This window comes from Artemia franciscana, chromosome 15 (assembly GCF_032884065.1).
Source record: "Artemia franciscana chromosome 15, ASM3288406v1, whole genome shotgun sequence".
In the NCBI taxonomy this organism is placed as follows: domain Eukaryota; kingdom Metazoa; phylum Arthropoda; class Branchiopoda; order Anostraca; family Artemiidae; genus Artemia; species Artemia franciscana.
In genome coordinates this window covers 19,066,297-19,093,862 of record NC_088877.1, presented here as the reverse complement: position 1 = coordinate 19,093,862, position 27,566 = coordinate 19,066,297, and the positions used below count along the sequence as shown (strand labels likewise).

The 27,566-nt window shown below is 33.8% G+C and overlaps 1 protein-coding gene across 4 annotated transcripts in view; it reads right to left on the bottom strand.

Annotated features, from left to right (window-relative positions):
* Nucleotides 1-293: 293 nt before the first annotated feature.
* The window catches only part of LOC136036139 (netrin receptor UNC5C-like), a 216,043-nt gene continuing 188,770 nt past the window's right edge, over nucleotides 294-27,566 (bottom strand). For all 4 annotated transcript variants that reach the window (XM_065718169.1, XM_065718171.1, XM_065718170.1 and 1 more), the window contains 2 exons: nucleotides 12,380-12,555; nucleotides 294-570 (listed from right to left, as the gene is read on the bottom strand). In XM_065718169.1, coding sequence (XP_065574241.1) covers nucleotides 12,384-12,555 — 172 coding nt within the window. In that variant the 3' untranslated portion in view covers nucleotides 294-570; nucleotides 12,380-12,383. The remainder of the gene's footprint in view (nucleotides 571-12,379; nucleotides 12,556-27,566) is intronic.

The window sequence follows — 27,566 nt, the reverse complement described above, 5'->3', positions numbered from 1 at the left end:
ATATTCACAGGTGGGACATAGGGACACAACTACAATGGCGCGTAACTATTATGGCGCGTAACGACTTACGCGCGCGGGGGGGCTTGGGGGGGGCGCGAAGCGCCCCCACCAACTAGGTGTTGGGGTGGCGCGAAGCGCCACCCCAACAGCTAGTATATATATATATATATATATATATATATATATATATATATATATATATATATATATATATATATACCTATAGGCTATACCACCGTTTTCCGTTTACTCCACCGGCAGTTTCGTAGACTGTTCAAAATATTTACTCCACATTATAAATTCTTATTTTTATTTTATTACTTAAAAAGTACGTGTATATACAAACACTAAATCGACAGGATTATTTCTTTGGTTACCTGAAATAAAAAAAAAAAAAAACAACAGGAAAAAAAACACACTAAAACTAAATGAACTCAAGTTTAATTTGGGGTAATCTTTTTTTTTCATTCAGATCCGTAAATGCAGAGAAATTATATCACAGATATGCCCTCTGAAGGGGATACTTCTAATCTTCAAGGCACTGGTTGCTGTAAAAGTAATCCAAAGATCCTGAAAAAAAAAAAATTAAACTGATGGTGACACAATGAGTATGAATAAAAACAGGGTAATGAATTCACCTATTAAGTATACAAAAGCACATATCAGCCTAAATAATTGGTACAGTACTGTGTTTTGAACTCGGTGTTGGACTTATTTTCCGTTGGTAAAACGTTAAGTATTAAGAATATATTGTTTTTAGTTTAAGTTTGCATTTGTAGGGTAAAAATTCGACGTTAGACAGTTTTTTATTCATAGATGAGATTTTAAAAAGTCACAGTTTTAGGAAATCTACCCTGTTCTGTCTCTCTGCTGAGAGATCGGGCTGAAACTTTCTGAAACCATTTTGCGGGGTAAGGGGATAAGGCGACTTAGAATGTTTTTTTCTTGGGGGGGGGGATTTATATATAATCCTCACAAAGCTGTTCTTTTCCTTTTTATGCTTGTCGTCCGACAGGCTTTGCTGCTACTTTATGCATAATTTTAAAGGATCTGGGGGAAATGGAACGGATCTGTGCTATGGCACAATGCTATGGCACATATGGCACAATAACTCTTTGCTATGGATGTTTCACTACAGAACTGTGGGATGTTTACCCACAACTGGTGGGGGGGATCATGCAAAGATATGTCTGCTTCATAGATTTAGTCCAAGGCGAAAATGATATTTTTTTGGGGGGGCTTAGATTAGAATAATTGACCTTAAAAAACCATATAAAGCAGAAATGGCATTCAAAACAAGGTTGAGAAAAGAGAGCTCTATCGATAAGTCAATGAAGATGATATTTTATTCAGGGGGGGGGGTATTTCTACGGAGAGACTTTCCTGAGAGGAGGAAGTTTCTAGGGGAATTTCCTAGAAGAAATTCTACACGAAGGATTTCTACGCATGATTTGAATAATGGTCAGAAATTAAGTAATAAAAAAAACAAGTTCTTTCGACTGAAAATAAAAAGCAACATTACAGCTTAAGACTAGCAGAAATTATTCCGTATATGAGGGGGGGCTGCCCCTACTCCATCCTTCGCTCTTTGCTCTAATTTTTAACTTTTTGTCACGACCCTTTAAGAAAGACTGATCAAACGCAATTGAATTTGACAAGATTCTGTCGACTTTGAATGAGAAGTAGTTTGAGAGAACTTTAAGACTTTATCGTAAAGAGCGAGAGAAAGGAAGGGGTAGTCCCCCCATATAAAAAATTATTTTTATTCGTTTTAAGTTTTAATATTGCTCCTTACTTCCAGTTGTTTTAACGGACAGCAAAGATCAAACCCTAAATATCATCTTTACATTCTAGGCATAAAATATTTATCCGATGAACAATAAAATAAAAAGCTTTTAAGGTGTAAATACTACGCAAATATCTGGCAATATATCTTAATGGTCAAGTCATAAAATATCCCCCGCTGCATAGTAAGAACAAACTTTTGAAACTGAGAGAGTCAGTTGGGTACGTTTTTCACATGAAACAAAATGGAACCCGTATCAAAATGGAATATGTAGGAGAAGGAAAAACAAAAAGAACCTCTTAACTTTATTGCTTAAAAACACTAAAACAACAATTAACTTTACCAGAAAAGCTTATTTAACGTCTTCAAATATAAGTCAAACTTCTTACAAGGCTCTTAAACTACCGCCGCTACTTTAAACAGATTGATAATGGGATTTACTAGTAGATCCACTTCAGATGTCCTATGCGATAGTATATAGAAGTATTTACTTAGGCTAAAACCTATTCAACGAGTCTACACAACTTAGAATTGGTCAATCACGCACTTACAAGAAAAAAATCCACTATAAACTAGGAGTAAGAATCCCCTAAGTTAATCGGAGACTGCATGACTTTTTTGACGGAAAGGTGCTCTTAATGATAAAAAAAAGAACCCAATAACAAAGATGAGCCTTTCAGAAGCCAAATTGATTAAGGGACAAAAGCTTTCTTTTTGGATTTCGGCGTAATAGAATTTCATTTGTTCTTTACTTTTCAAAATTCGTTAGGATATACTTTAAAATGAGGATTATGCAAAAGATAGACAAAACACGTCAACCATTCAACTTTTTTTTTGGCAGTTTGACCAAATTTATACTGAAATATACTCAGACACGTCGTCCATACTCGAACACAAAAAAAACATCCTAGACTCCCCTCTCCTTGGGGGAGAAAAATATTAAAATCAAAATCTACAACGCATCTCCGTCCTTTTTTCTAATAATGTAGGTCTTCCCCGACAGAAATCCGATTGACCATGGACACACAAGACCATGACATTACAGCTGTTGACAGGCCTTTTTTTTCAATATATCCCGCCAGCCTGTCTAGTAATTTGACTGATACATTTTGTTTGATACTCTTCCCCATTCATAGAGGTCAGACCAGGTGCAGCACAGCTATGAGCCTAGCTTGTAGTTGCCATCAACTCTCATAGGGATTAGATAGTCCCTTCATCTAAAAGTGCTTATGACAAGAATCTAGGGAGCTCTTTGTTCCCCCTCAGAGAGGTCAAGTCGATCCTCAACTTTAAAAGATCACAGCTGGAACATTAGCGGTTATTTCTGACAAAGCACAAAGGAGATCCAACAACCACTTTCGGTAGATATATTGATGACTATAATTTAGATACCTAACATATCAATCAGATTGATCTTCTTACTCAGCTTGGTTGAGATTGAAAGACTTCCTCTCAGGTACGTGCCCTATGAAGCCAAAACTAGGACGTTTAACCTACTATTAATTTCCACAAGTTTGGTTGAGGTCTGATATCATATTCTGGTTACCATGTTGACGACAAGGAATTAAGAATCTCTCTCCTCTTTATAGGGTGGATTGTGCCCAGACGCCAAAAAGCAAAACTAGGACACCGATTTTTGCTTCTCACTAAAAGATTTCGTTGGTTGGATTCCAACATTCCCTTCTGGTAGAAGTGATGATGACAAAAGTTTAGGACGCCCTTCACTGCTACATCTCCCTCAAGGTTTGGAAGTGCCCAGTATCCCAAAGGAACAACTATGATACCAGCTCCTAATCCCTCTGAATTTGGATCCATCGATCCCTACTGAAAGATATCTTGACGACAAAAAACTACGATCGCTCTTCCTCCTTTTCGACAGAGGTTGAATTTGTCACTGAGTAAAAAAAGAAACAGAAAAAGTAGAAAAAGTGCTAACAAACCCTTTTGACTATTCTGATAACATGTATTTGGGAACCCACATAAGTCATGCACTCACATCGGATCGGTTCTCGATCTCCAACATGCATAACTAGGAGATTAGCTCATACTTCCCACCAAGTTTAGTTAAGATCCGTTAGTTATTTTGTAGCAAATATCCGGATGACATAAAGATGAAGAATTATGGGACCCTTTCACCCATTAGGTTAGGTCAGGTGCAAGCTCCCGAAAGACAGAGATTGGTCGCTTAATCTTACTTGCAACAAAGTTTGATTGAGAGTAATGTATAATGTGGTGACACAAATATTTAGCAACCCAGTCCGCTACATAGTCAAAATGGTTACGAGATCCTGAAAGGCAGAGTCTAGCCACCAAGTTTGATTGAGAGTTAATAACCTGTTCTGGTAGATGTATTAGCGACAAAAAATCTAGAGACCCTCTCCACTACATATGTCAAAATGAATACCGAACCCAAAAAGCGCAAATAGGAAACTCGCCATTTCTTTTCTAAATTCAGTAAGATCCGAAAGTCCCTTCTACAAAATGTCTTAGTTATGTCAATTTAAACCCTCTTCTTCCGAAAACAATATTCATTAGCTCTGAATTTCCATCAAGTTTTGCTTAAAACATACTCCCTTGCTAAACAGGCCAAATCGAGTACAAAGTCCCAAAAGGCACAATCTAGGATATTTATTGCTGCTTCCCACCAATTTCAGTAGAGATCCAACAATTCATTCTAGTAGAGGTCGTGATGACAAATATTGAGGTCTCCTCCCACAAAGGATTAAATGGTTACAGACCACCCAGAGGTACGACTTGAACATTCCCTTATGCTTGCACTCATTTTAGGCTGAGATACAAAAACCCCTCCTCCTAGATGTCCTAATGATAACAATTTAAGGTTTCCTTTCTTTCCTCTCATCTACAAAAGTTATGGCGAATCCTGATCCCAAAAAGCATAACTAGACCGTTAGTTCTTATAAGATCAAGCAATATCTTCTGGCAAATATTCTGATAACAAGAATTAAGGAATCCTCTCCGCTCATTTATATCGGGCGAAAGAGCTCCAAAAACCACGACTAGAACGCTTATTCTTACTTCCCACCAAGTTCGGTTAAAATACGACAACCTCACAACTAGAGTACTTGTTCTTTTTCAGACAGGGTTTGGCTGATATCTGATAATGTTTTCTGCAAAATGTCCTGGTGAGAAGATTTTAGAGACCCTGCTCAGTTTTTTTTTTTTTTTTTTTTTTTTTTTTTTTTTTTTTTTTTTTTTTTTTTTTTTTTTTTTTTTTACAACAGAGACCAAATCAGGTCTGATTTCTGACTCTCGGATCTGACTACCTTTTCTGGTAGATGTCCTGATGAAATGGATGAAGGAACCCCCTTCTTCTCGCCCCTAGAGGATAGATCTTGTCCAGACACTCAAAAATCCCACCTAGCAGGCTCACTCTTACTTACAACAAAGTTTAATTGAAATCTGGCAGCCTTTTTTTTTGTAGAAATTCGGATGAAACGACATGAGGTACCCCCTCCCCACATAGACGTTTGATCATGGCATTGAGCCGCAAAACTTAAAACCAGAACATTTATTTTCTTTGTCTCCAAAAAGTTGAGTTGAGATCTGACAATCTCTTCTGTAGAATGAGGCCCCAGTTCCAAAGAGGCTCGATCAGGTTGCGATCTACAAAGGCATAGCTAGGACATTATAGCTCTTATTTTTGCGCTAAGTTCGATCAAAATCCACCCCTCCGTTCTGCCACATGTAAAAAGATATAGTTCAAAGCATAATACTATCTCAAAGAGATAATTATGTGCTCTGGACGAGTCCCACATTATCCCTCTTCTGTAGGATAAGACCCCAAACCCAAAGAGGTCAGGTCAGTTTTTGATCTTCAAAGACATAGCTAGGACACTATAGCTCTTATTTCTGCGCTAAGTTCGATCAAAAGCCACCCCTCCGTTCTGCCACATGTAAAAAGATATAATTCAAAGCATAATACTATCTCAAAGAGATAATTATGTGCTCTGGACGAGTCCCACATTATCCCTCTTCTGTAGGATAAGACCCCAAACCCAAGGAGGTCAGGTCAGTTTTTGATCTTCAAAGACGTAGCTAGGACACTATAGCTCATATTTCTGCGCTAAGCTTCATCGACATTTAACAGTTCCTTCTGCCAGATGTCCGAAAATATAGTTCAAAGCATATCACTATCCCAAAGGGATAATTCTACACTCTGCACATTGAGTCCCACATTATCCCTAAAACATTTATCCTAATTAGTTTTCAATGTCTACTAAAATATTTTTTCTTTTGTCTACTTTTAAATTGTTGCAGATTAAGGGACGGTGACACTTTTCAATTGCTTACCATATGAAAACTTTGACTTTCGTGTCCAGAATCCTAAAGCTCAATTGGACAATCTATTGAATCTGAAGAAGTAAAAAAAATTCCCAGGTTTTTATTGAAGGCCATGGGGTGGGGGGCAAATAATGAGGATGGTGCTGGCAAGTAGGAATATCCTGCATAAGGGCGGATCTAGAGGAAAATCTTGGGGGGAGGGCTAACACGCCAAGGGCGCCAATAATTGACAAGTTTATAAAAAAAAGATTGAAAATAGAAAAAAACCCGGGATGAGGGTGCAAAAAAAATCTTGAGGCCCGGGGTGACCCCACCTCCTGGATCTGCCAGTGCTCCCTCAATAGGTAAGAGTTGTTCTAAAAGGGTTTCAAAATAAGACACACAATTTTGAATCTTGAGGCTTTCTGTGTGAACATTGCAGAAGTAAGTGTCTCTACATGCCCCTTGCACCCTCTTAACATGCTACTAGATACAAAGGCTTAAAACCTTATGTTAGTAATAACACTTTATGTTATTACAAAAAAGAAAAAGAAAAAAAGTGTCTCTCGGCACGGTTCCATGGCACAACGAATAAAAGCACCATCTATATAAGTTAGCATGTTTGAAATTCCGACTCTACAGGGATGCACAGCGGACTGTTATGTAGTGGTTACTATAATGAGTCAAATTACAAATTGCTTTTCTGCCATAAAAGTAGCAAAAACATAAGAGGTAGAAGATTAAATTTCAAAATCAGCACAGTGGGATAGGAAAATTTTAATAGGAAGTTAGAAAAGTATTTCTCCTAAAATGTACAATCTCTGAGAAGAATCGAAGCAATATCGCATCAGCATCGGATAACTTGGTTGACCATGTCCAAGTAGTCGGTTGATTTTCTTTAAAACCATTGAATTGCAAAAATAAACTTCAGAAGTTAAAGGCAGATTTATCTTTAAACCTCTTGTACGACTTTTTTTACAGGCCTCAAAAAAACATTTGACGGGGTTTTCTCTTTGGGCCCAATACTTCAAAACAAATGAGTAATAGACAAAATGGACAGATTTTTTGCTCTTCTTTGTATTTCCATCTGTTTTAATCATAATTATTTTGGGAGGTTCCTGTAAGGTTGTTTTAGATAGTTTAAGAAGCTTCATTTAACGAATCATATAATGGGTCCTAACACTCAATTTAATTTATCATAACGAAAGTTGTTCTGGAAATGAAGACTTTTTCCCATTAAGGCAACGACAGGCAAAACTTATCTGTACACTTACTTCGGCTATAAAATCAATAGCTGTCCTCAGCAAAAAGAATATAAGTAAAAATAAACGAGGAAACAACTCACAATAGAAGCTATGCGAATAGAACGAGGGCACAATTTAAAGAGGCTTAACAGAAGCCGCGACATAAAAGGGCCTTAAAAATTAGCCATACGATCTATATACTATTCCTAATACTATGCATTAAATGCAGCACCAAGCCCTCTGAGAGCAGCAACAGAGCTGCGCACACTCCTCCTCCACACCACTCTTTAGACATTCACTCTTTGCCTCCTCGAGGCACGCGAGCTATATGGTGAAATCTATGTCCTAAAATTCGTAAATTTTTGTTTTATTGCTCAAGTTTTATTTAGGCTTTATGATTTTCATTAGGCGCGGAAGACAAACCGTGATAGCGGTCCAAAATATATGCCACTTTACTGTCTTCTATATAGGCCTAATCTAGTTAATTTCATTTGTATTTTCCATCACAAATTTCAAACTTGTAGTTATACCTGCACACAGGGAGAGGAATAAGGGGAAGGAGATATCACAAGACCCCCCCTCGAAAAAGAACAGTGGCAGAACACACGAAGCCTTTCCGAAAGACCATTACTTCTAAGGATTAGACTATATGCACCAACGTAGTCCGTATATTGGTAAGTAATTCTGGGCGTATCCACGGTGTTTTATCTGGCCACATCTGGCCATTATCTGGCTACATTTTTAAGTACGTTCGATCAACTTTCTGAGTTCGTTTTTTTTTCAGTAAATCTATAAGAATCAACGCCTTTGATATTATATTTCCGTCTTTTTCCTCTGTTTACACCAAATTGCAGAGTTGTTTATTAAAAAAAAATATGTTCTCACGTTTTCAATTGTTCGAGTAGATTTCAAGGTTCATTAAATGGTTTTATTCTTTTTTCGGCAGGTGAGTGAACTTCAAAAGTGATTTAGCTCAAAATAATTCAGTCTAACAATCTTTGAGAGGAAATACAAAGTAATTTTAGTAGCATTAGAAAAGAACTGAAAAAAGGCTATTAGACAAGCGTCACATGCATCAATTAATATTATATTAATTTTACAGAAGATATACGAATTGTATAGAAGGTTATATCAAGCAGTTTATTCAGGTTTATAGACCGAAAGTAGCACTAACACGAGTAGCAGCAACACCAATTTGCAAACTATGAGTGGCGAAGCTAGTAGAATTGAGTGAGAGGCGATTCTGGCATTAATCCCCCTCTTATTAGGATTGTATAAAAATGATGTTAGTTCATTTGTTAATAGATATGCCAATCTATTATCCGTCCATGCGTAAATTCCTAGGTCAGTAGAACCAAGGTAGATAGTCATAGAGCTAAGATAGTGATAGAACCTATAGTTTTCCAAGTGTTTTATGAAAAACGCAAATTTCAAATTGTTGATTTTTTCAAGTTTGAAATAACTGATTAAATACATTTTAGCATGGATAAATAAAAAAAAAAATAAAAGAACGTAGCCTCCCTTACACATTTAATTTTTTATGTTCTTCTCTTTACATGTTCAACGTCACCCTTTACTTTCATTCGAAAGCGTTTTTCATATGTATTTAGTTCCTGTTCTACTTAATGTTAGGTTCAACTCATGCTAAATATAAAGGGGGCTACCGGCAATCCCCAATATCCTACTATTTACTCTGAAATTTAAATTTTGAATAATTTATACCTTAAAAAGTGCAACCCACAGAACAGTTTCTTTGTGATATAGAATGCCAAAAATGATTTCTAAGTTTTTCAAGAGGGCCAGGAGTCTCAACAGAAAACTCTTGATCTTGACAAGCCTCCACCCCTTCCACCGATGTGCAAATGAGCATTTCAATTCAAAGGTCTCTGCAGTAAAATGTGAGTTTAAAAATTTGGACGTAAAGATGCACTCTTTGAGGCTTCGGCCACCCCTCCCCCTGAAACACGCCATCACTGGCACAACTATTAATTTTGTGTGCCTCTCATCCTTTGAATAGTCTCTGAAAATGAAAGACTAAAGAAGTAGCTTTTGCACAATCTAAAATGAATAGTCAGGAATCTCAGGATTTTTACATGTTAGTATTTTGGCCCCCTTCGGGAGGGAGCGATCCCTCCCGAGGGAGCAATCTTTATCGGGACTTTGCCTCTTTTGGCAAGTCTTTTTGCCTTTTTTAAAAAATTACGTAAGCTTCTACATACTGATTGCTTTTGAGAGGCACTTCAATCTATGATTAAGAAATTGGTCCTATTTGTCATCAGCATGAAAAGCAGATTCATTTGATAAGTATATCATCATGAAAATTCCTATTCTTCGAGTTTTGGTTTCTACTGACAGGGTTTGCTCTTCATTTACAGTTCGTTACCATGAACTATTTAAATTAGCAACATTGACTTTAAGATTTCTTTTTTAATATTAAAGGACAATCTTTAACGGCTTATTTTACAAAATTTATTCTAACAGAAGTTTCTTTTGAATCTACAAAATTAATAGTTAATCAAGTGCTTTGGCGGTAAAACGCCTCACAATGTAAAAACGGAGTAGATCGAATCGGTTCTGATAGACTAAAACTTGTATTCTAAAGTCAGCAAGAAACCAAATTCATCCTGAAACAAGGCAGTCGAACTCGATGTAAGGCCACACACAGCTGGGGGGTCAGATTTGAGAAACAAAGCATATTTTTTACAATTCATTGGCTACAATAGACCTAAAAGATTTTTCAAACAAAATAAATAATCCCCTCCCCCACCCCGAGTAAAACTACTTACTTAAAGCCCTTGTTCAATTAATTTTTAATATTAACCACATAAATCATATACGATAAACTTGGAGATATTGCCTTTTATTCCACTAGAGAATTTTCAACAATCTTGACTTCACCCTTGGTAAAACTTCTAAGGACTGAAAAAGTTACTTTAAAATTCAACAGGAAACTTCCGTGAGGCATATTCAAAAGAAAACATATTAAACGGGTGTCAAAAGACCAAAAGAAAGCTAGAAACTTTTCCCAGATTTCTGACAATGAGTTGCCTGTCAAAAAAATGAAGGGCATGTCAGGAAGATTTTCCAATGGATAGAAAAAAGGTTTTTAGAAAAAAAAGCTCAAGTGATTATAAATGCATTCAAAGGTTGATGAAAAAGATTTAGAATATCCAGGGATGAATTTTGGGAGTGGCTATGTGTCTGAGCATGAGGGAGAAGGGAAACTCAGGAAATATGCTATATATATTAGCAACTAGAAAATTTGCTCTCATTTTCTAGCTTAAGAAGATAAACGAAGACAACATTTAACATTATATGGAATTTAAAAAAAACGCATATCCGCTAAAATTTCTTATCAAGAATATCAGCGAACAACAAATAAAAGATAACAGCAATATAACTAAGATTGCTAGTTCGTGACTACAGTTTAGAGAATACCAATGAAATATTCTTAGCAAAAAAACTAAAAAAAAAGAAACACCATGTGTGGAAATAACAAATCCGAGCCAACCTCATGTCGGATATCCTCTGCCAAAATCCAGTATCTACAAAACATTTGATTTTTAAGTTAAGGATGGAACTCCCATAATCTCGACGTAACGAGTCTACTGGATGAGTCAGAATTTTTCTATCCATTAGACTTTCTGAAATAGTACCTAGCACCTGTAGATGTTATTGTTTTCCACAGCAAAGCCCTAGTATGGATAAGAATTACAAAACTTAATGTCTACGTCCAACAGAAATAAAGAGGGGGAAAGACAGGAAGTAAAGGGACACCAGGAAACCTACTGACAAAACTCTGCATCTTCTACAAAAATAAAGCAATCTCTATTGTGATTTTCTGGAAACTGAAAAAAGGCAAAAAGTAAATTCTGGTAGAAGATCGCCGACGTCTTTATTCGTCAAACAGATGAAATTTATATCCGTTCCTATTGCCTTTTTTAGCCCAACAAAAACGGTTGGATGTCTATAACGTACTTTTTGACGATTTTGAACATAAGACAGTCAAGGATTGACGTTGCTGGACACTTAAACTAGGGTTGTACGTTATATTAATACCACCAAGTTTCCTAATAACCCGTACAGGGGCTGTAGTCCCGAGGTGCCACTAACGGTAAAAATATGGTGTAGATTGTGGAAGGTACGTTCAGTTTACCGCAGCCTTAGGATAGTGTAGAAGAAAATGTTGACCCTCTTAGGATATAAATCATTGTTGTGCATCACAAAATTTCATAATTTTGGACTTTCCTCCCACTTCTTAAGTTATTCAAATTTTCTCATTTGAAGGTTGACATTAAGCTTAATGAATTTTTAATATTTGGAATCCAAACGCAAATCAGATTCTTTTTAGAAATCGCCACAACAATCAGATTCTTCTGGTGCCTATACTGTTATGAAAACTCATTTTTTATGATTTCTATTACTATTGGCTCTAATTACTTTTTACTTACATTTCGTCATCACGAAATATCTAATCTTTTTTTATTAGTTTACTTCAATGCAGCATAAATTCTCAATTTTTCAGAAGTTTCTTTCTATGGTGTATAGCAAAAAACAAACGATTCTTGAACCTAAAAAATATTATCCTTACAAGAACTCTTTTCCGCCTTTGTCAGTTCTAAGATTAGCCAATAGAGGCGGCAGAAGAAAATATGTTCAATTATGGGTTGAAGAGAAAAAAGAAATAATAGATCTTAGATTTCGCAGAAGAGGAAGAAAAAAATAAGTGTTAATTTTTTTTTGCTCTAATACCTAGTTACAACAAAAGGCACTTGAATTTGAAACACTTTATGCTATAAAAAAAGTTGCTATAAGTCTATTCCAGATTTCAAATTTGTCAGTAAAGGAAGAAAAAGAAAAATATAAATTTGTGGATTAAAAAAGCTGAAAAAATTACAACAGATCTTAGATTTGACAGAAGAGGAAGAGGACGAAGAATGTTAAATTATAAGTTAAAAATGGCAAAAAGATATAACGAAGTCTAGATTAGCCAACAGAGGACAAACAACAGTAATTTATAAGCAAAGTATGAAGAAGGAAGAGACTGAAAAAACGTAACTCTACTAACCACATTAACACCATGCTCCAACTGCTTTTTCTAAAATTTTTACCGCATCATCTCTTTGCATTAAGCGGAGAATATTTAACAGATTGGCCAAGGAGTTGGGTTCCCTATCTTTTGCCTCCCACAGATCAAGTATGTGTTCTGTCGGACTTGGCTTGGTGGCAAAATAATTGATGTACCTGAAATATAAACAATCACGTTATGTGGTCTTGAAAACCCGCATCGAAAGAATGGCAAAAAATTTGCCGGCTCATTCTCGGCTAATTTTCGGTATGTGGTATTAAAAAGATGCCGTTTTCATTATACTTCATCTGTAGTGCGATTACATGACGCTTTTCTATAAGAAAGTTTATATAATATGCCGCTTTGTAAGAATGATAAGTAATTATTGAACGTAAGTAAGCAACTTAATTTCAGCCAAAGTCTTTTGTTAGTCCCAATTCAATTCGTCTAATTGTACCGAAAGATAAATAAGAGAAAATTATAAAGATGAGGCATAATTAAGGTTGCAAAATCTAGCTGGGACCTCGTTGGGACAATCTAAGATAGGGTGTAAGGAAAATTCATTGAACGTATTTACTTTTTATTTGGAATAAAATTACATGTTTTACCGTGAATGTCCGAAATTGGGGGAAGTCGATATTTACTGGTGAATGTCCTAAATACTTTATTTCTCCTTGGATGCAGTCAGCGTTGCTAGTCAACTTTTTCGGTTTTATGCAAGGTGTGATGGTGACAGTTTAGGTTTTCAACCCATTTCTGAGATTAATAACCTAAATTAATCAAACTTTTAGCTTTTACCATTAAAGCTTGCATAAGACTGAAAAGTTGATTCACAAAGCTAATTGAATCTAATAGCGAAAAGACAATTTTCAACATTCACCGGTGAATGTCGACATTGACCAGATTTCGGACATACACGGTAACAAATACACTTTGTGACAGAGTCCCTGACATCAGTTGATTTCGTATGTCTGTCCACCGGGCGAACATCAACGATAATATTCTTTCTACAGTGGGGTTACTTCAGTAAACGAACTAAGCTCTAGACAGTTTTTTACGAAACAGGGACTTGTCGGGATTTTGGGAAAAGAAGATTCACAACGGTGACAGTCCTAATACATTAGGATGAATGGCAACCCTAGACATACCTCAGAAAGATTAGCTGGTGAGGTGCTGCATGAAGTAAATAGAAAAGCACGTACACTGCAACAAGAAAAGAAGAAAGATAAAAAAGAAGAAATAGAAAGAAAGGACATAGAAAATAGAAGAACTGAGAATGTACAACAAACCTTGCAGTTGCAGCTACACTTGGGAAAAATCAATAAGAGAATACAGCCATAATATCGTTTGAGAGATCAAATAACTCCAGGCACGACCGGGAGAACTTAAGTTGGGAGTGGGTATAAAATTCGTTTAAAATTTGCCTTACCTCTTACTCTGTTATTTATTTTATGTGACTATCCAATTTGGTCTCTAAGTGGCTTATTTGTAAAGCACAAAGAACGTGCATAAAAATTGTTCTTCCAAAAATAAACTTGGACAACGTCATAAATGATAAAAAGGTATAAAGGACCTTTATAATGTTTCCTGTTCAAGTTGTTGCATGGTTTCGATATGTTTTATTTATACTCAATTAATTCATGCTATATATTTTTGGAATACGATAATCTATCCTTTTTCATTATACTTAACTAGCACAGAGACTACTCTAAGAGTGGCTACGACGCTAAATCAATAAACTACGTAAAACAAAGAGCCAGAAAGCGCAAGAAAACTATATTACTGACTTTGATATTGTGCCAATATCTGATGGAAACAGTTTATGATGTGTGAACTGGTTACTTAAGTGATGGGAGCTTTGTTTTTAAGAAGAATTAAATGGGGATATTCAGCATTCTCCTATTTTTCTACACTTTTTGAATGAGTTCTTGTTTCCGCAGCGAAAGTAAAACAGTTCAAAATAGGAATGATACCTTTTTATTGACAGTGAATAGATATAAAATTATTTAACTGGATATTTCGAACACATATACAATATATAATATATAAATGAACACTGTATATGTGTTCGAAGTACCCAGTTAAATAATTTTATATCTATTCACTGTCAATAAAAAGGTATCATCCCTATTTTGAACTGTTTTACTTTCGTCATGGAAAGGTAGTATGGTCTTCGAAGTTATCTACGTCGAGTATATGGGGATAATGTGACCAAGGAGGTGTCTAAATATATTAACACCCATAAGAGACACGCAAATGTTATAAATCAACAAGATTTTCTTCATCAATGTAAGAAGAAAAGGATTTTGCCACCTTCAATAAAATTCAATCTACATTTAGGCACTTTTAAAGGAAAAAAGTTCGAACGAAGTCTACAATTCAAGACTTTAAATCATCTGATTAAAGATAAAAGGAGAAAAAGAGCTTTATTAGTGAAAAATAAACTTTTTCTGGAAAATATTATGTCAAAAAAGGTGAGTGCAAGTGATTTTTGTTTTATTCAACAAACAGCAAGAAATCATTTCAATCATGACTTTTTTTTTAAAGAGTTTTACTGCTGATGATGAACACTGTATATATGTTCGAAATATCCAGTTAAATAATTTTATATCTATTCACTGTCAATAAAAAGGTATCATCCCTATTTTGAACTGTTTTACTTTCGTCATGGAAAGGCAGTGTGGTCTTCGAAGTTATGTTTCCACAGTGGGGCAATTACTCTATCTGCCCATCTGTTGGCGCCTATGACACCGTAAGTATCATTACACGCTTTAACATGCAGTTCGGTGTATTTGCTTCTAACAAAAAAAAAGAAAAAAAGAATGTTCAATCTACTCTTGAAGCGTAAAAAATCGTCTGGTAATTGTTATTATTACTATTCAGTTTCAGAAAATTTGGCCCAGTTTTCTTAAGTATAAAGTCAAAGCTCAAGGTTAAAATGACATTTAAATCTAAAAAAAATGTGAAAATTTGATTTAGTTGATTTGGCTTCTGGGCGACTCCTATGAAGGGATAGATTGAACTGTGGGGGGATCTTAATAGTTATTTCATAAACATATAAAACTGTTTTCGCTAGCTTTCTATTAAACTGAAAAACTATTTGCACTGTATAAAAGTGTTTATTATTTACTCTTTTTTTACGGTTTATGTTGGTATTTTCTTAGTTATGGCTAGTTAAAGTTTTCTTGGAACAGAGCTAGCTTTCGATGGTTTGGTATCTGATTTAACCAATCAACTAGAAAAAAAAAGAAAAAAAGAAATAAAAGAAATAAAAGAAACTAGAAAAAAAGAAAAACCTCTAAGTTTGTGGTCTTCTGAATATCATAATCCTTCGCTGATTTTCCAATACGAAAAAAAGAAGAAAAAACAAATACTAGAAAAACTCTAGGTTATATAATAGCCATTGTAACTTCAACAAAGTCTATATAAGTACCTAAACAAAAACCAGCTAACCATGCAAAGTGAACGAAGTTGGCTGCTGGTTTGAGAGCTAGAACAGCTAGCTCTATGACGGTTTCTAATACCTTAGACAAATCGGTAAATTTCCCGATCAACTCACTAATGAGATAGACAAAAAATAGACACAACTTTAAAATAAGAATTTCATCCTGAATTCAAATATAGCATATAACTTCCCACACCGGTTGGCGCATAAGGCGGCAACGATGCCTCTCCACGATGACCTCTTCAGCCTCTTCGGCCAAAGTTCATCAAGAGTTGTTCTTGAGAGCGCTACGTCTTTTTCTAGGCATCATCCAAGTGTAGCCCTCTGTTGTCCGCGCCGTCGAACTCCTGGAGGAGTCCGACACCACACATCATGAGGCAGACGATTGCTGCCCATTCTAACCATGTGTGTCCCCAATATCGTCAAAGACTTCTAATGACTTTATCAGTAACAAGTGGCTTTTTCGTTTTCCCTCTAATGAATGAGTTAGTAATTTTGTCCGTCCAGTTGATTCCGAGAATCCGTCGAAGACAATTATTTTCAAAACTTTAGATTCTTTTCTCTAGCTGTTTCGTAAGCACCCAACTTTCAGAACCTTACGTTAAGACTGATGGGACATTAATATTGAAGAGCCTCAGTTTTAGCTTTAAAGAGAAAGTGGCACTTCTCCAAACGTTTCTTAACTTATCAAAGGCGCTGCCTGTATACGCGATACGTGTGACGACTACATGCTTGGGTCTTCCATCGATGCTCACTAGACTCCCAAGATATCTAAACATCTCTACCTCTTCTATTTCCTTTGCTTTAACTGTCAGTGGCTCAGCAGATAGTTTATTCACATTACTGCGCATGATTTTCTTCTTTTGCGTGCTTATTGTCAAACCTACTCGTTCACCCTGAGTTTTATATATGTATTGAATTCTCCGTAAAAATAGTTCTTGTATCCACGTTATTATAGTTCTTATATGTACAGAAATAAGTTCCTTTTTTCCTTTGGGTCCCTCCATGAGCTGGCAAAGTGGTTGATGTTGCAATTATATTATGTTTAACTTGGCCTGACATTTAATTGGCTTAATTAAATTTTAACTGAAAAAGTCAGGTCCCAAATCCATTGTCTAAGACTAAATACTTGTTATTTGGTGTTGTAGATTGTATCAGTCTTATATATTACTCAAGGCTTTATCCACGAAGTGTTAGGGGTTACCCCCCCCCCCCGAAATTTTCATCCGACTCTTGGAAAACGTAACGAAAATGAATAGAAACAGATGCGTTTTTAAAGTTGCTTTGTCTCCCCTTCCCCGAAAAATTCTTTTGTCTCCCCCCCCAGAAGAAAATCCTGACATGACTACATGTAAAAGGAACTCTATAGAATTCTGTAAACTGCTTTAAAACATTCTTAGGCTACTTACATCAATCCTAAAGGTCGCTTTGCCTCACTGTGTCCCCAAACCCACCCCACAGAAGAAATTTATATATCTATATATATAAAAATAAGTTGTCTGTGTGTGGATCTGTGGATGGATCAGGTGACGTCACACTAAATTATTTCACACTAATACAAAAGAAGAAAAAAACTAAAAAAGGTAAAAACTACAAAAAAAACTAAAAAGAAAAAAAAACTAAAAAAGCTAAAAAACTAAAAAAAACTAAAAAAAGGTAAAAATCTAATAACTAAAAAAAAACTGAAAAAAATAAAAAAAAGGCAAAAACTACAAAAAAAATAAAAACTAATAAAAAAACTAAAAAAGCTAAAAAACTAAAAAAAACTAAAAAAAACTAAAAAAAGGTAAAAAACTAAAAAAAACTAAAAACTAAAAAAGAAAAAAACTAAAAAAAAGGAAAAAACTGAAAAATAAAAGAGAAAAAGAAAACTAAAAAAATATGAATAAATATATATAAAAATAAGTTGTTTGTGGGTTATGTCTGTCTGTCTGTCTGTCGAGTGACGTCGTGTTTGTCCGCATATGACGTCTGAATTATTTTATCTATATATATAAAAATAAGTTGTCTGTGTGTGGATCTGTGGATGGATCAGGTGACGTCACACTAAATTATTTCACACTAATACAAAAGAAGAAAAAAACTAAAAAAGGTAAAAACTACAAAAAAAACTAAAAAGAAAAAAAAACTAAAAAAGCTAAAAAACTAAAAAAAACTAAAAAAAGGTAAAAATCTAATAACTAAAAAAAAACTGAAAAAAAGAAAAAAAAAGGCAAAAACTACAAAAAAAATAAAAACTAATAAAAAAACTAAAAAAGCTAAAAAACTAAAAAAACTAAAAAAAACTAAAAAAAGGTAAAAAACTAAAAAAAAACTAAAAACTAAAAAAGAAAAAAACTAAAAAAAAGGAAAAAACTGAAAAATAAAAGAGAAAAAGAAAACTAAAAAAATATGAATAAATATATATAAAAATAAGTTGTTTGTGGGTTATGTCTGTCTGTCTGTCTGTCGAGTGACGTCGTGTTTGTCCGCATATGACGTCTGAATTATTTTATCTATATATATAAAAATAAGTTGTCTGTGTGTGGATCTGTGGATGGATCAGGTGACGTCACACTAAATTATTTCACACTAATATAAAAGAAGAAAAAAACTAAAAAAGGTAAAAACTACAAAAAAAACTAAAAAGAAAAAAAAACTAAAAAAGCTAAAAAACTAAAAAAAACTAAAAAAGGTAAAAATCTAATAACTAAAAAAAAACTGAAAAAAATAAAAAAAGGCAAAAACTACAAAAAAAATAAAAACTAATAAAAAAACTAAAAAAGCTAAAAAACTAAAAAAACTAAAAAAAACTAAAAAAAACTAAAAAAAGGTAAAAAACTAAAAAAAACTAAAAACGAAAAAAGAAAAAAACTAAAAAAAAGGAAAAAACTTAAAAATAAAAGAGAAAAAGAAAACTAAAAAAATATGAATAAATATATATAAAAATAAGTTGTTTGTGGGTTGTGTCTGTCTGTCTGTCTGTCGAGTGACGTCGTGTTTGTCCGCATATGACGTCTGAATTATTTCACACTAATACAAAAGAAGAAAAAAAACTAAAAAAGGTAAAAACTACAAAAAAAACTAAAAAGAAAAAAAAACTAAAAAAGCTAAAAAACTAAAAAAAACTAAAAAAAGGTTAAAAAACTAAAAACTAAAAAAAACTGAAAAAACTAAAAAAAGGCAAAAACTAAAAAAAAAACTAAAAACTAATAAAAAAACTAAAAAAGCTAAAAAACTAAAAAAAATAAAAAAAGGTAAAAAAAAAACTAAAAACTAAAAAAGAAAAAACTAAAAAAAAGGAAAAAACTGAAAATAAGAGAAAAAGAAAACTAAAAATCTATATATATAAAAATAAGTTGTCTGTGTGTGGATCTGTGGATGGATCAGGTGACGTCACACTAAATTATTTCACACTAATACAAAAGAAGAAAAAAACTAAAAAAGGTAAAAACTACAAAAAAAACTAAAAAGAAAAAAAAACTAAAAAAGCTAAAAAACTAAAAAAAACTAAAAAAAGGTAAAAATCTAATAACTAAAAAAAAACTGAAAAAAATAAAAAAAAGGCAAAAACTACAAAAAAAATAAAAACTAATAAAAAAACTAAAAAAGCTAAAAAACTAAAAAAAACTAAAAAAAACTAAAAAAAGGTAAAAAACTAAAAAAAACTAAAAACTAAAAAAGAAAAAAACTAAAAAAAAGGAAAAAACTGAAAAATAAAAGAGAAAAAGAAAACTAAAAAAATATGAATAAATATATATAAAAATAAGTTGTTTGTGGGTTATGTCTGTCTGTCTGTCTGTCGAGTGACGTCGTGTTTGTCCGCATATGACGTCTGAATTATTTTATCTATATATATAAAAATAAGTTGTCTGTGTGTGGATCTGTGGATGGATCAGGTGACGTCACACTAAATTATTTCACACTAATACAAAAGAAGAAAAAAACTAAAAAAGGTAAAAACTACAAAAAAAACTAAAAAGAAAAAAAAACTAAAAAAGCTAAAAAACTAAAAAAAACTAAAAAAAGGTAAAAATCTAATAACTAAAAAAAAACTGAAAAAAATAAAAAAAAAGGCAAAAACTACAAAAAAAATAAAAACTAATAAAAAAACTAAAAAAGCTAAAAAACTAAAAAAACTAAAAAAAACTAAAAAAAGGTAAAAAACTAAAAAAAACTAAAAACTAAAAAAGAAAAAAACTAAAAAAAAGGAAAAAACTGAAAAATAAAAGAGAAAAAGAAAACTAAAAAAATATGAATAAATATATATAAAAATAAGTTGTTTGTGGGTTATGTCTATCTGTCTGTCTGTCGAGTGACGTCGTGTTTGTCCGCATATGACGTCTGAATTATTTTATCTATATATATAAAAATAAGTTGTCTGTGTGTGGATCTGTGGATGGATCAGGTGACGTCACACTAAATTATTTCACACTAATATAAAAGAAGAAAAAAACTAAAAAAGGTAAAAACTACAAAAAAAACTAAAAAGAAAAAAAAACTAAAAAAGCTAAAAAACTAAAAAAAACTAAAAAAGGTAAAAATCTAATAACTAAAAAAAAACTGAAAAAAATAAAAAAAGGCAAAAACTACAAAAAAAATAAAAACTAATAAAAAAACTAAAAAAGCTAAAAAACTAAAAAAACTAAAAAAAACTAAAAAAAGGTAAAAAACTAAAAAAAACTAAAAACTAAAAAAGAAAAAAACTAAAAAAAAGGAAAAAACTTAAAAATAAAAGAGAAAAAGAAAACTAAAAAAATATGAATAAATATATATAAAAATAAGTTGTTTGTGGGTTATGTCTGTCTGTCTGTCTGTCGAGTGACGTCGTGTTTGTCCGCATATGACGTCTGAATTATTTCACACTAATACAAAAGAAGAAAAAAAACTAAAAAAGGTAAAAACTACAAAAAAAACTAAAAAGAAAAAAAAACTAAAAAAGCTAAAAAACTAAAAAAACTAAAAAAAGGTTAAAAAACTAAAAACTAAAAAAAACTGAAAAAACTAAAAAAAGGCAAAAACTAAAAAAAAAACTAAAAACTAATAAAAAAACTAAAAAAGCTAAAAAACTAAAAAAAATAAAAAAAGGTAAAAAAAAACTAAAAACTAAAAAAGAAAAAACTAAAAAAAAGGAAAAAACTGAAAATAAGAGAAAAAGAAAACTAAAAAAATATTAATAAATATAAAAAATATAAATATAAATATAATATAAATTAGCAATCAACAAAGCACCGAGACACAAATGACGACCGGGACACAGGGAGTATAAATGACGACCAGGACATAAGTAAAAAAAAAAACTAAAAAAACTAAAAAAATGGTAAAAACTACAAAAAAACTAAAAACTAATAAAAAAACTAAAAAATCTAAAAATCTAAATAAACTAAAAAAGAAAAAAAAGAAAAAAGGAAAAAAATAAAGGAGAAAAACAAAACTAAAAAACGAATGTATATACAGACCGGGACACCGGGATACAAATGACGACCGGGACACAGGGAATATAAATGACGACCGGGACACAGGGACACAACTACAATGGGGACGCCGGGGGGCACAGGGGGATATAAATGACGACCGGGACACCGGGACACAAGGAATATAAATGACGCCCGGGACACTCAAAGAGAAATCACAGACTGGAACACCGGGACACAAATGACGACCGGGACACAGGGAATATAAATGACGACCGGGACACAGGGACATAACTACAAAGGGGACGCCGGGGTGCACAGGGGGATATATAAATGACGATGGTGACTCAGGGAATGGTCGATTAGCAATCACCATCAACAAAGCTCAAGGGCAATCATTAGAATCATGAGGTATAGATCTGAATACGGATTGTTTTCCCATGGACCATTATATGTTGCATGTTCAAGAGTCGGTAAACCTGAAAATCTATTTATATGCACAGACAATGGGACAGCAAAGAATGTTGTATATTCGCAAGTTTTACGTAGTTAAAAACATATATATATATATATATATATATATATATATATATATATATATATATATATATATATATATATATATATATATATATATATATATATATATATATCTATATTCACAGGTGGGACATAGGGACACAACTACAATGGCGCGTAACTAATATGGCGCGTAACGACTTACGCGCGCGGGGGGGGGGCTTGGGGGGGTTGGCGCGAAGCGCCCCCACCAACTAGGTGCTGGGGTGGCGCGAAGCGCCACCCCAACAGCTAGTATTTTATATATAAAATACGTTAGGCGTTATATATACTTCTGATGTGCAACACCCCTAACGGATTAACATATAGCCGAAATTACACATACTCATAATATTTTTGATAGCACAACTCTTTTCTTCCTACCACTTGTTTAGCGTTTGCCGTTAAATTAATAAGAAGAAAGGAGTAGTGTCATTGAACATATTAAAAGTATATAGAAATTGAGCTATATGTTTCTCCATTAGAGTGGGGGGGGGGGTGAAGCAAAGTGACCTTTAAGAATTATATAAGCAAGCATTTTTAGAGCGTTTTAAAGAAGTTTTCGGAGTTTTGAAGGGTTTCAATTAGACTTGATCATGCCCTTATCAAGTCAATTAGACTTGATAATGCCGATGCCCTTAATTTTCTGAAGTACAAAAAAAAACAGAAGATAGGAGTGAAAATCCAATCATCTTCGATGGGTTAAGCAGGAAAAATAGTTCTATTAAACCAAGATAAACACCATTAAGCTATTACTGCTAAAATTCGCTTCAACGTTTAGTTGCCTGGCATCAACACAATGACAAACACTGCTACTCCATCTACATCCTGCTCAAAGCTCCTGCTTAGGTCATGTCCAAAGAAATCCTACAGATATTGGGTCATTTTTTTCGGTATTACAGGAAATATAGCCGAAAAACAAAAGTACACTTCAAAATGTATAGACATTTGAAGGCTCGTAGACAATACCAAAAGGACAATCATTAAGAAATATGGATGGGGTAATTGCTAGAAACTGAGAGGGGCTATATGGTAATAAAACTTTGAAGTGAGATATAGGCGTTTTTATGCAATTATCTGGTATTAATCAACTGGTTACACTATAATATCTATAAAAAGAGTAATAAATAAAAGCTAATCGATGTCGCTTGCAAACAGCTAGTATACAGACCAGTAGAGACGATAAAGAGATCTACAACCCCTTTCCTTTCCAGCCAGCAATGGCTCCCATCCGTCCCGTTGGCAGGTAAAGAAATGACTGCTTTTTATAAATATACTACGTCAAAAAAAGAATTATACTTACCTATCCTAATGTTTCCTTTATTGAACGTGAATAAATGATACTTGATTGTAAAAGAACCAACAGTGTAAATCCTAAACGTAAAGAAATCAACACAAGTTTTCCATAAATTATCTTCAATTTTCCCAGACGGAATTTATTAATCATAGCCCCTTTCTCCATAAAGTTTTTATTGCTTCCCGCTTAAAGCAGTTCGAGCAGATAGTATCAAAAAAGAGGAATGAGCCGTCATATTTTTAACTCCCCCCTCAAAAGGCCAACTCAGAGATAACCTTTCTATGGCTGGCAAATATTTGAATAGTCTGCAAGATGAACTAATGATTCCAGAGTACATCGGTCTTACTTTGATGGATCGGAAAAATTGCGATATAGACTAGAAAATTAGCCACAATTCATGCCAGACGCTGTTTTTTTTCATCTTCATTAGTATTTGATATTGAGAACCCCCAATAGTACCAAATTTCACTGTAGACCGGGTGCGTACTTTTGAATTATTTTTGAGGAGCCATACCTGAGGGGGGATGAAATTCGGACATGCGAAATAAGTGAACAAATTATGGGAGACTCAAAATGATCTTTGAGGGGGTGGGGCAATGTGTGTGTGCTAGTGGCAGACGAGAAAAAAAAAATTCTTTCGCTATTTTATCTAGTTAGTAGTAGTTATACCGGCTACTATCAGCCTAACAGGAGCAGATAACAATGTCGGTTGAGCTTCAGTGTCGTGTGAGTTGCCGACTATAGACATTTTCATGAATTGCTGCAATCTTTTCTGAGGATGAATTTACAATAGTTTACTATTTTTCTCCTACGGAGTAATGTCGGTATGGAGATTGTTTAATCGGAGTTGGGACTAATTATCCATACAACTGGTAACTACGATAATTTCCAAGGCTAGCGGCAAAACATTCAAAAATCAATAGTACATGCATTCTTGCTAAAGAAAATTACGAATCAAAAAATAGGAGTTCCGTCATATCCTCCCCCCTACTTCTGTTTATAAGCATGAAATTTCAAAATCTTCAATTTTACAGCTTCTTGAAATCTTGTTTCGAGTTGACGCAACCGCACAATCACAGATCTTTGTTTGTTGTGACAAACATTATATGAACTACCATTAATATAAAACTAATATCTTAATTTTATTATTTTTGCCAATGAACAAAGGGCTTGCCGATCTTGAGCCGACACAGAGATTATTGTTTATTTTATGACATCAATCTGCAAGGCTGGGAGAAAGACGAATAAATTTAATTGCAGTTTCGTGCTTATGTTAGTGCGCACAGACACGCACATTTGGTGGTCGTTTTTGTTAGAACACTTAATAACTCAAATCGCAGATTAAAAGAAACTTTTGACAGCAAAATTTGTAGTCAAGTCAAATTTTGTCATTTTTATGATTTACGAGTTCATTTAAGATAAGAAGTAATCAAGAATTTTAATCATAAAACCAAAGTAGTGGGAACAAAACCTTTTTTTTCAAGAGAACCCAAATAGTTCATGGCTGTTAGAAATATTAGTCTTGGTCGCAAATCCTTAGATACTCTGTCTGATTCAAGTCAATACTATTTCTGAAACAAGTTAAAACTTATTTTTTTGCCTTTGGACTTGCGTATTATTGTTAGAACACTTAATAACTCAAATCGCAGATTAAAAGAAACTTTTGACAGAAAAATTTGTAGTCAAGTCAACTTTTGTCATTTTTATGATTTGCGAATTCACTTAAGATAAGCAGTAATCAGGAATTTCAATCATAAAACCAAAGTAGTGGGAACAAAACCTTTTTTTTTTCAAGAGAACCCAAATAGTTCATGGCTGTTAGTAATATTAGTCTTGGTCGCAAATCCTTAAATACTCCATCTGATTCAAGTCAGCACTATTTCTGAAACAAGTTTAAACTTATTTTTTTTTTTTGCCTTTGGACTTGCGTATTATAACTATTGACATCAGGTTTGTCACCATCAAGTTAATCAGTTTGAAACAATGCGTGACTTTACCAGCATTTGCCTACCATAGATTACCCAGTGACCCAGTGGGCTCAGACATACCGTACCCAGGGGGAGGTTAAGGGGTTTGACACTCCTCTCCCCCCCGTAATGTTTGTCCGACTCGTAAAAACGTAAAAAATGAATATAATCAAATTTTTGATACACTAAAAAAATTCATCCCCCACCAAAAAAATCCTTTTGTAACCCCCTTCCACCCCACCCCCCGAAAAAATCCTGGATACGGCCCTGGAGCTCAGTAACCTTTATTTATTACTTTCGGCTTATTAATTCAATTTTAATCAATTATTATTTATTAATCAATTTTGGCTTATTTATTCAATTTTAATCAAACACCACTTGTGAAAATTTTACTTGGGTGTTTCTTTTTTATTCAGGGCAGTAATATTGCAGCTCTGGAGATTCCAATGACTTAGGTTTAATGAATAACAGGGATTACGGGCTGAAGGAAAACACTTACGACCCTTTAATCATGAAGATCGGTAATCCTTGTATGACTCTGATTTTAACAACATGTGACAGGTCCATCTTTTTTCTGCTAAAATGCATCTATGAACTCCATGTCATTTTGAAAATTAGCTCCAATCCCAAATAGGGTGATGCTGTCAGATCATTTTGGCCCTTTCGTAAAGACACTAGAACTCTTAATTTGGGATGAAACAGACCCTTCACACAGTTTCTACAACCATCTGTTCTCCATGATAGGGCAGTAAAAAAAAATAGTACATGGGTGGAATTTCGCTCTTTACTAAGTCTACACTAACGGATAGACTATGACTATCTGTAATGATCGTTATTTATGCTTATAGAATTATACATAATTTATGCTTAAGAATGAACGAACCCCTGCACAGCAGTGGGGCCTTCTAAAGCTGGGAGGGTACATTCATAGCTCTTTGATAGTTCTAAACTATTACTACGACAAAATTCCAGCTTGATAGTGTTTTTGGCATATCTGGGTCAAGATTAGCCCTCTCTCGAGCCCTCTCTCTGCCAAATTGGCTTTTTATATTGAATTTATGTAGAAATAAACAGAACTTGAACTTGAACTTACTGTACTTTACAGAAAAATAAGTCCTTTATTTTAGCACAATCTCGTTTCTCACTCAAAAAGACACTGGAACTTTAGGTTTGACCTCATTTAGATTGGGTGCATTCAGGTAATCCCATTTCCACTATTCTTTCATTATATGTTCGATGTGATCCTCCCAGGGGATAGAAAACTCTCAAGAAACAAAGAAGCAAAAATTTTTGACTATCATTAATGGGACAACGCGAAATGGGATAATTGTTGACAAGGGAATACAACCCATGCTGTAAGGTTTTGAGACATGCTAAAGTTGATATTACAATTTTCCCTAAAATATCTCTTCATTTTGGGAACGTTTCCCTTTTTACGAACATTATAAAATGTTCTAATGATAGCAACTTTTGATGGAAGGCCTTGAACTTAACAAAATTGCACATATTTGTAAACAGCATATAAACAAACTCTTTTGATGCATATGTCTCTGTCAAAATCCCGTTTTTTAGAGTTTTAGTCACTATTTATCAAACAGTTCGTGGTAACGAACTGTAGTAAGGAGCGACCAGCTCAATAATAACCGAAACTATACAAAACGGAGTTTTAATACCAATAGTTACATCAAAAGAATTGCATTTTAATGTTGATTTCAAATATATAAGTTTCATCAAGTTTAGTATTACCCATCAAAAGTTACGAGCCTGAGAAAATTTGCTTTATTTTAGAAAATAGAGGGATACACCCCCTAAAAGTCGAAAATCGCACCATCAGATTCAGCGTAAAAGAGAACCCTACTGTAAAAGTTTCAAACTCCAATCTACAAAAATGTGGAATTTTGTATTTTTTGCCAGAAGGCAGATCACGGATGCGTGTTTATTTATTTGTTTGTTGTTTTTTTTTCCCAGGGGTGACCGTATTGACCAAGTGGTCCTAGAATGTCGCAAGAGGGCTCATTCTAACGGAAATCAAAAGTTCTAGTCCCCTTTTTAAGTAACCAAAATATTGGAGGGCACCTAGGCCCCCTCCAACGCACATTTTTCTCCAAAGTCACCGGATCAACATTTTGAGATGGCCATTCTGTTCGGCTTAGTCGAAAACCTAACAACTATGTCTTTGGGGACGACTTCATTCCCCAAATCCCCGGAGGAGGGGCTACAATGTACAAACTTTGACCATTGTTTACATACAGTAAGGGTTATTATGAAGTGTACAGACGTTTTCAGGGGTATTTTTCGCGTTTGGTCCGCGTGTGTCGGGGGGAGGAGGTTACGTAGGAGAATATTTCCACGGAGGAATTTATCATGAGAGAAGATTATTTCCATAAAGGGGGCGCAGAATTTTTTAGCATTATTTAAAAAAATGAGAAAATAAATATTTTTTCATTTGGAAGTAATGAGCAGCATTAAAACTTAATACTCAAAGTATTTTTAGTAATTTCAAATATTTATTCTACGGCCTTTGCAA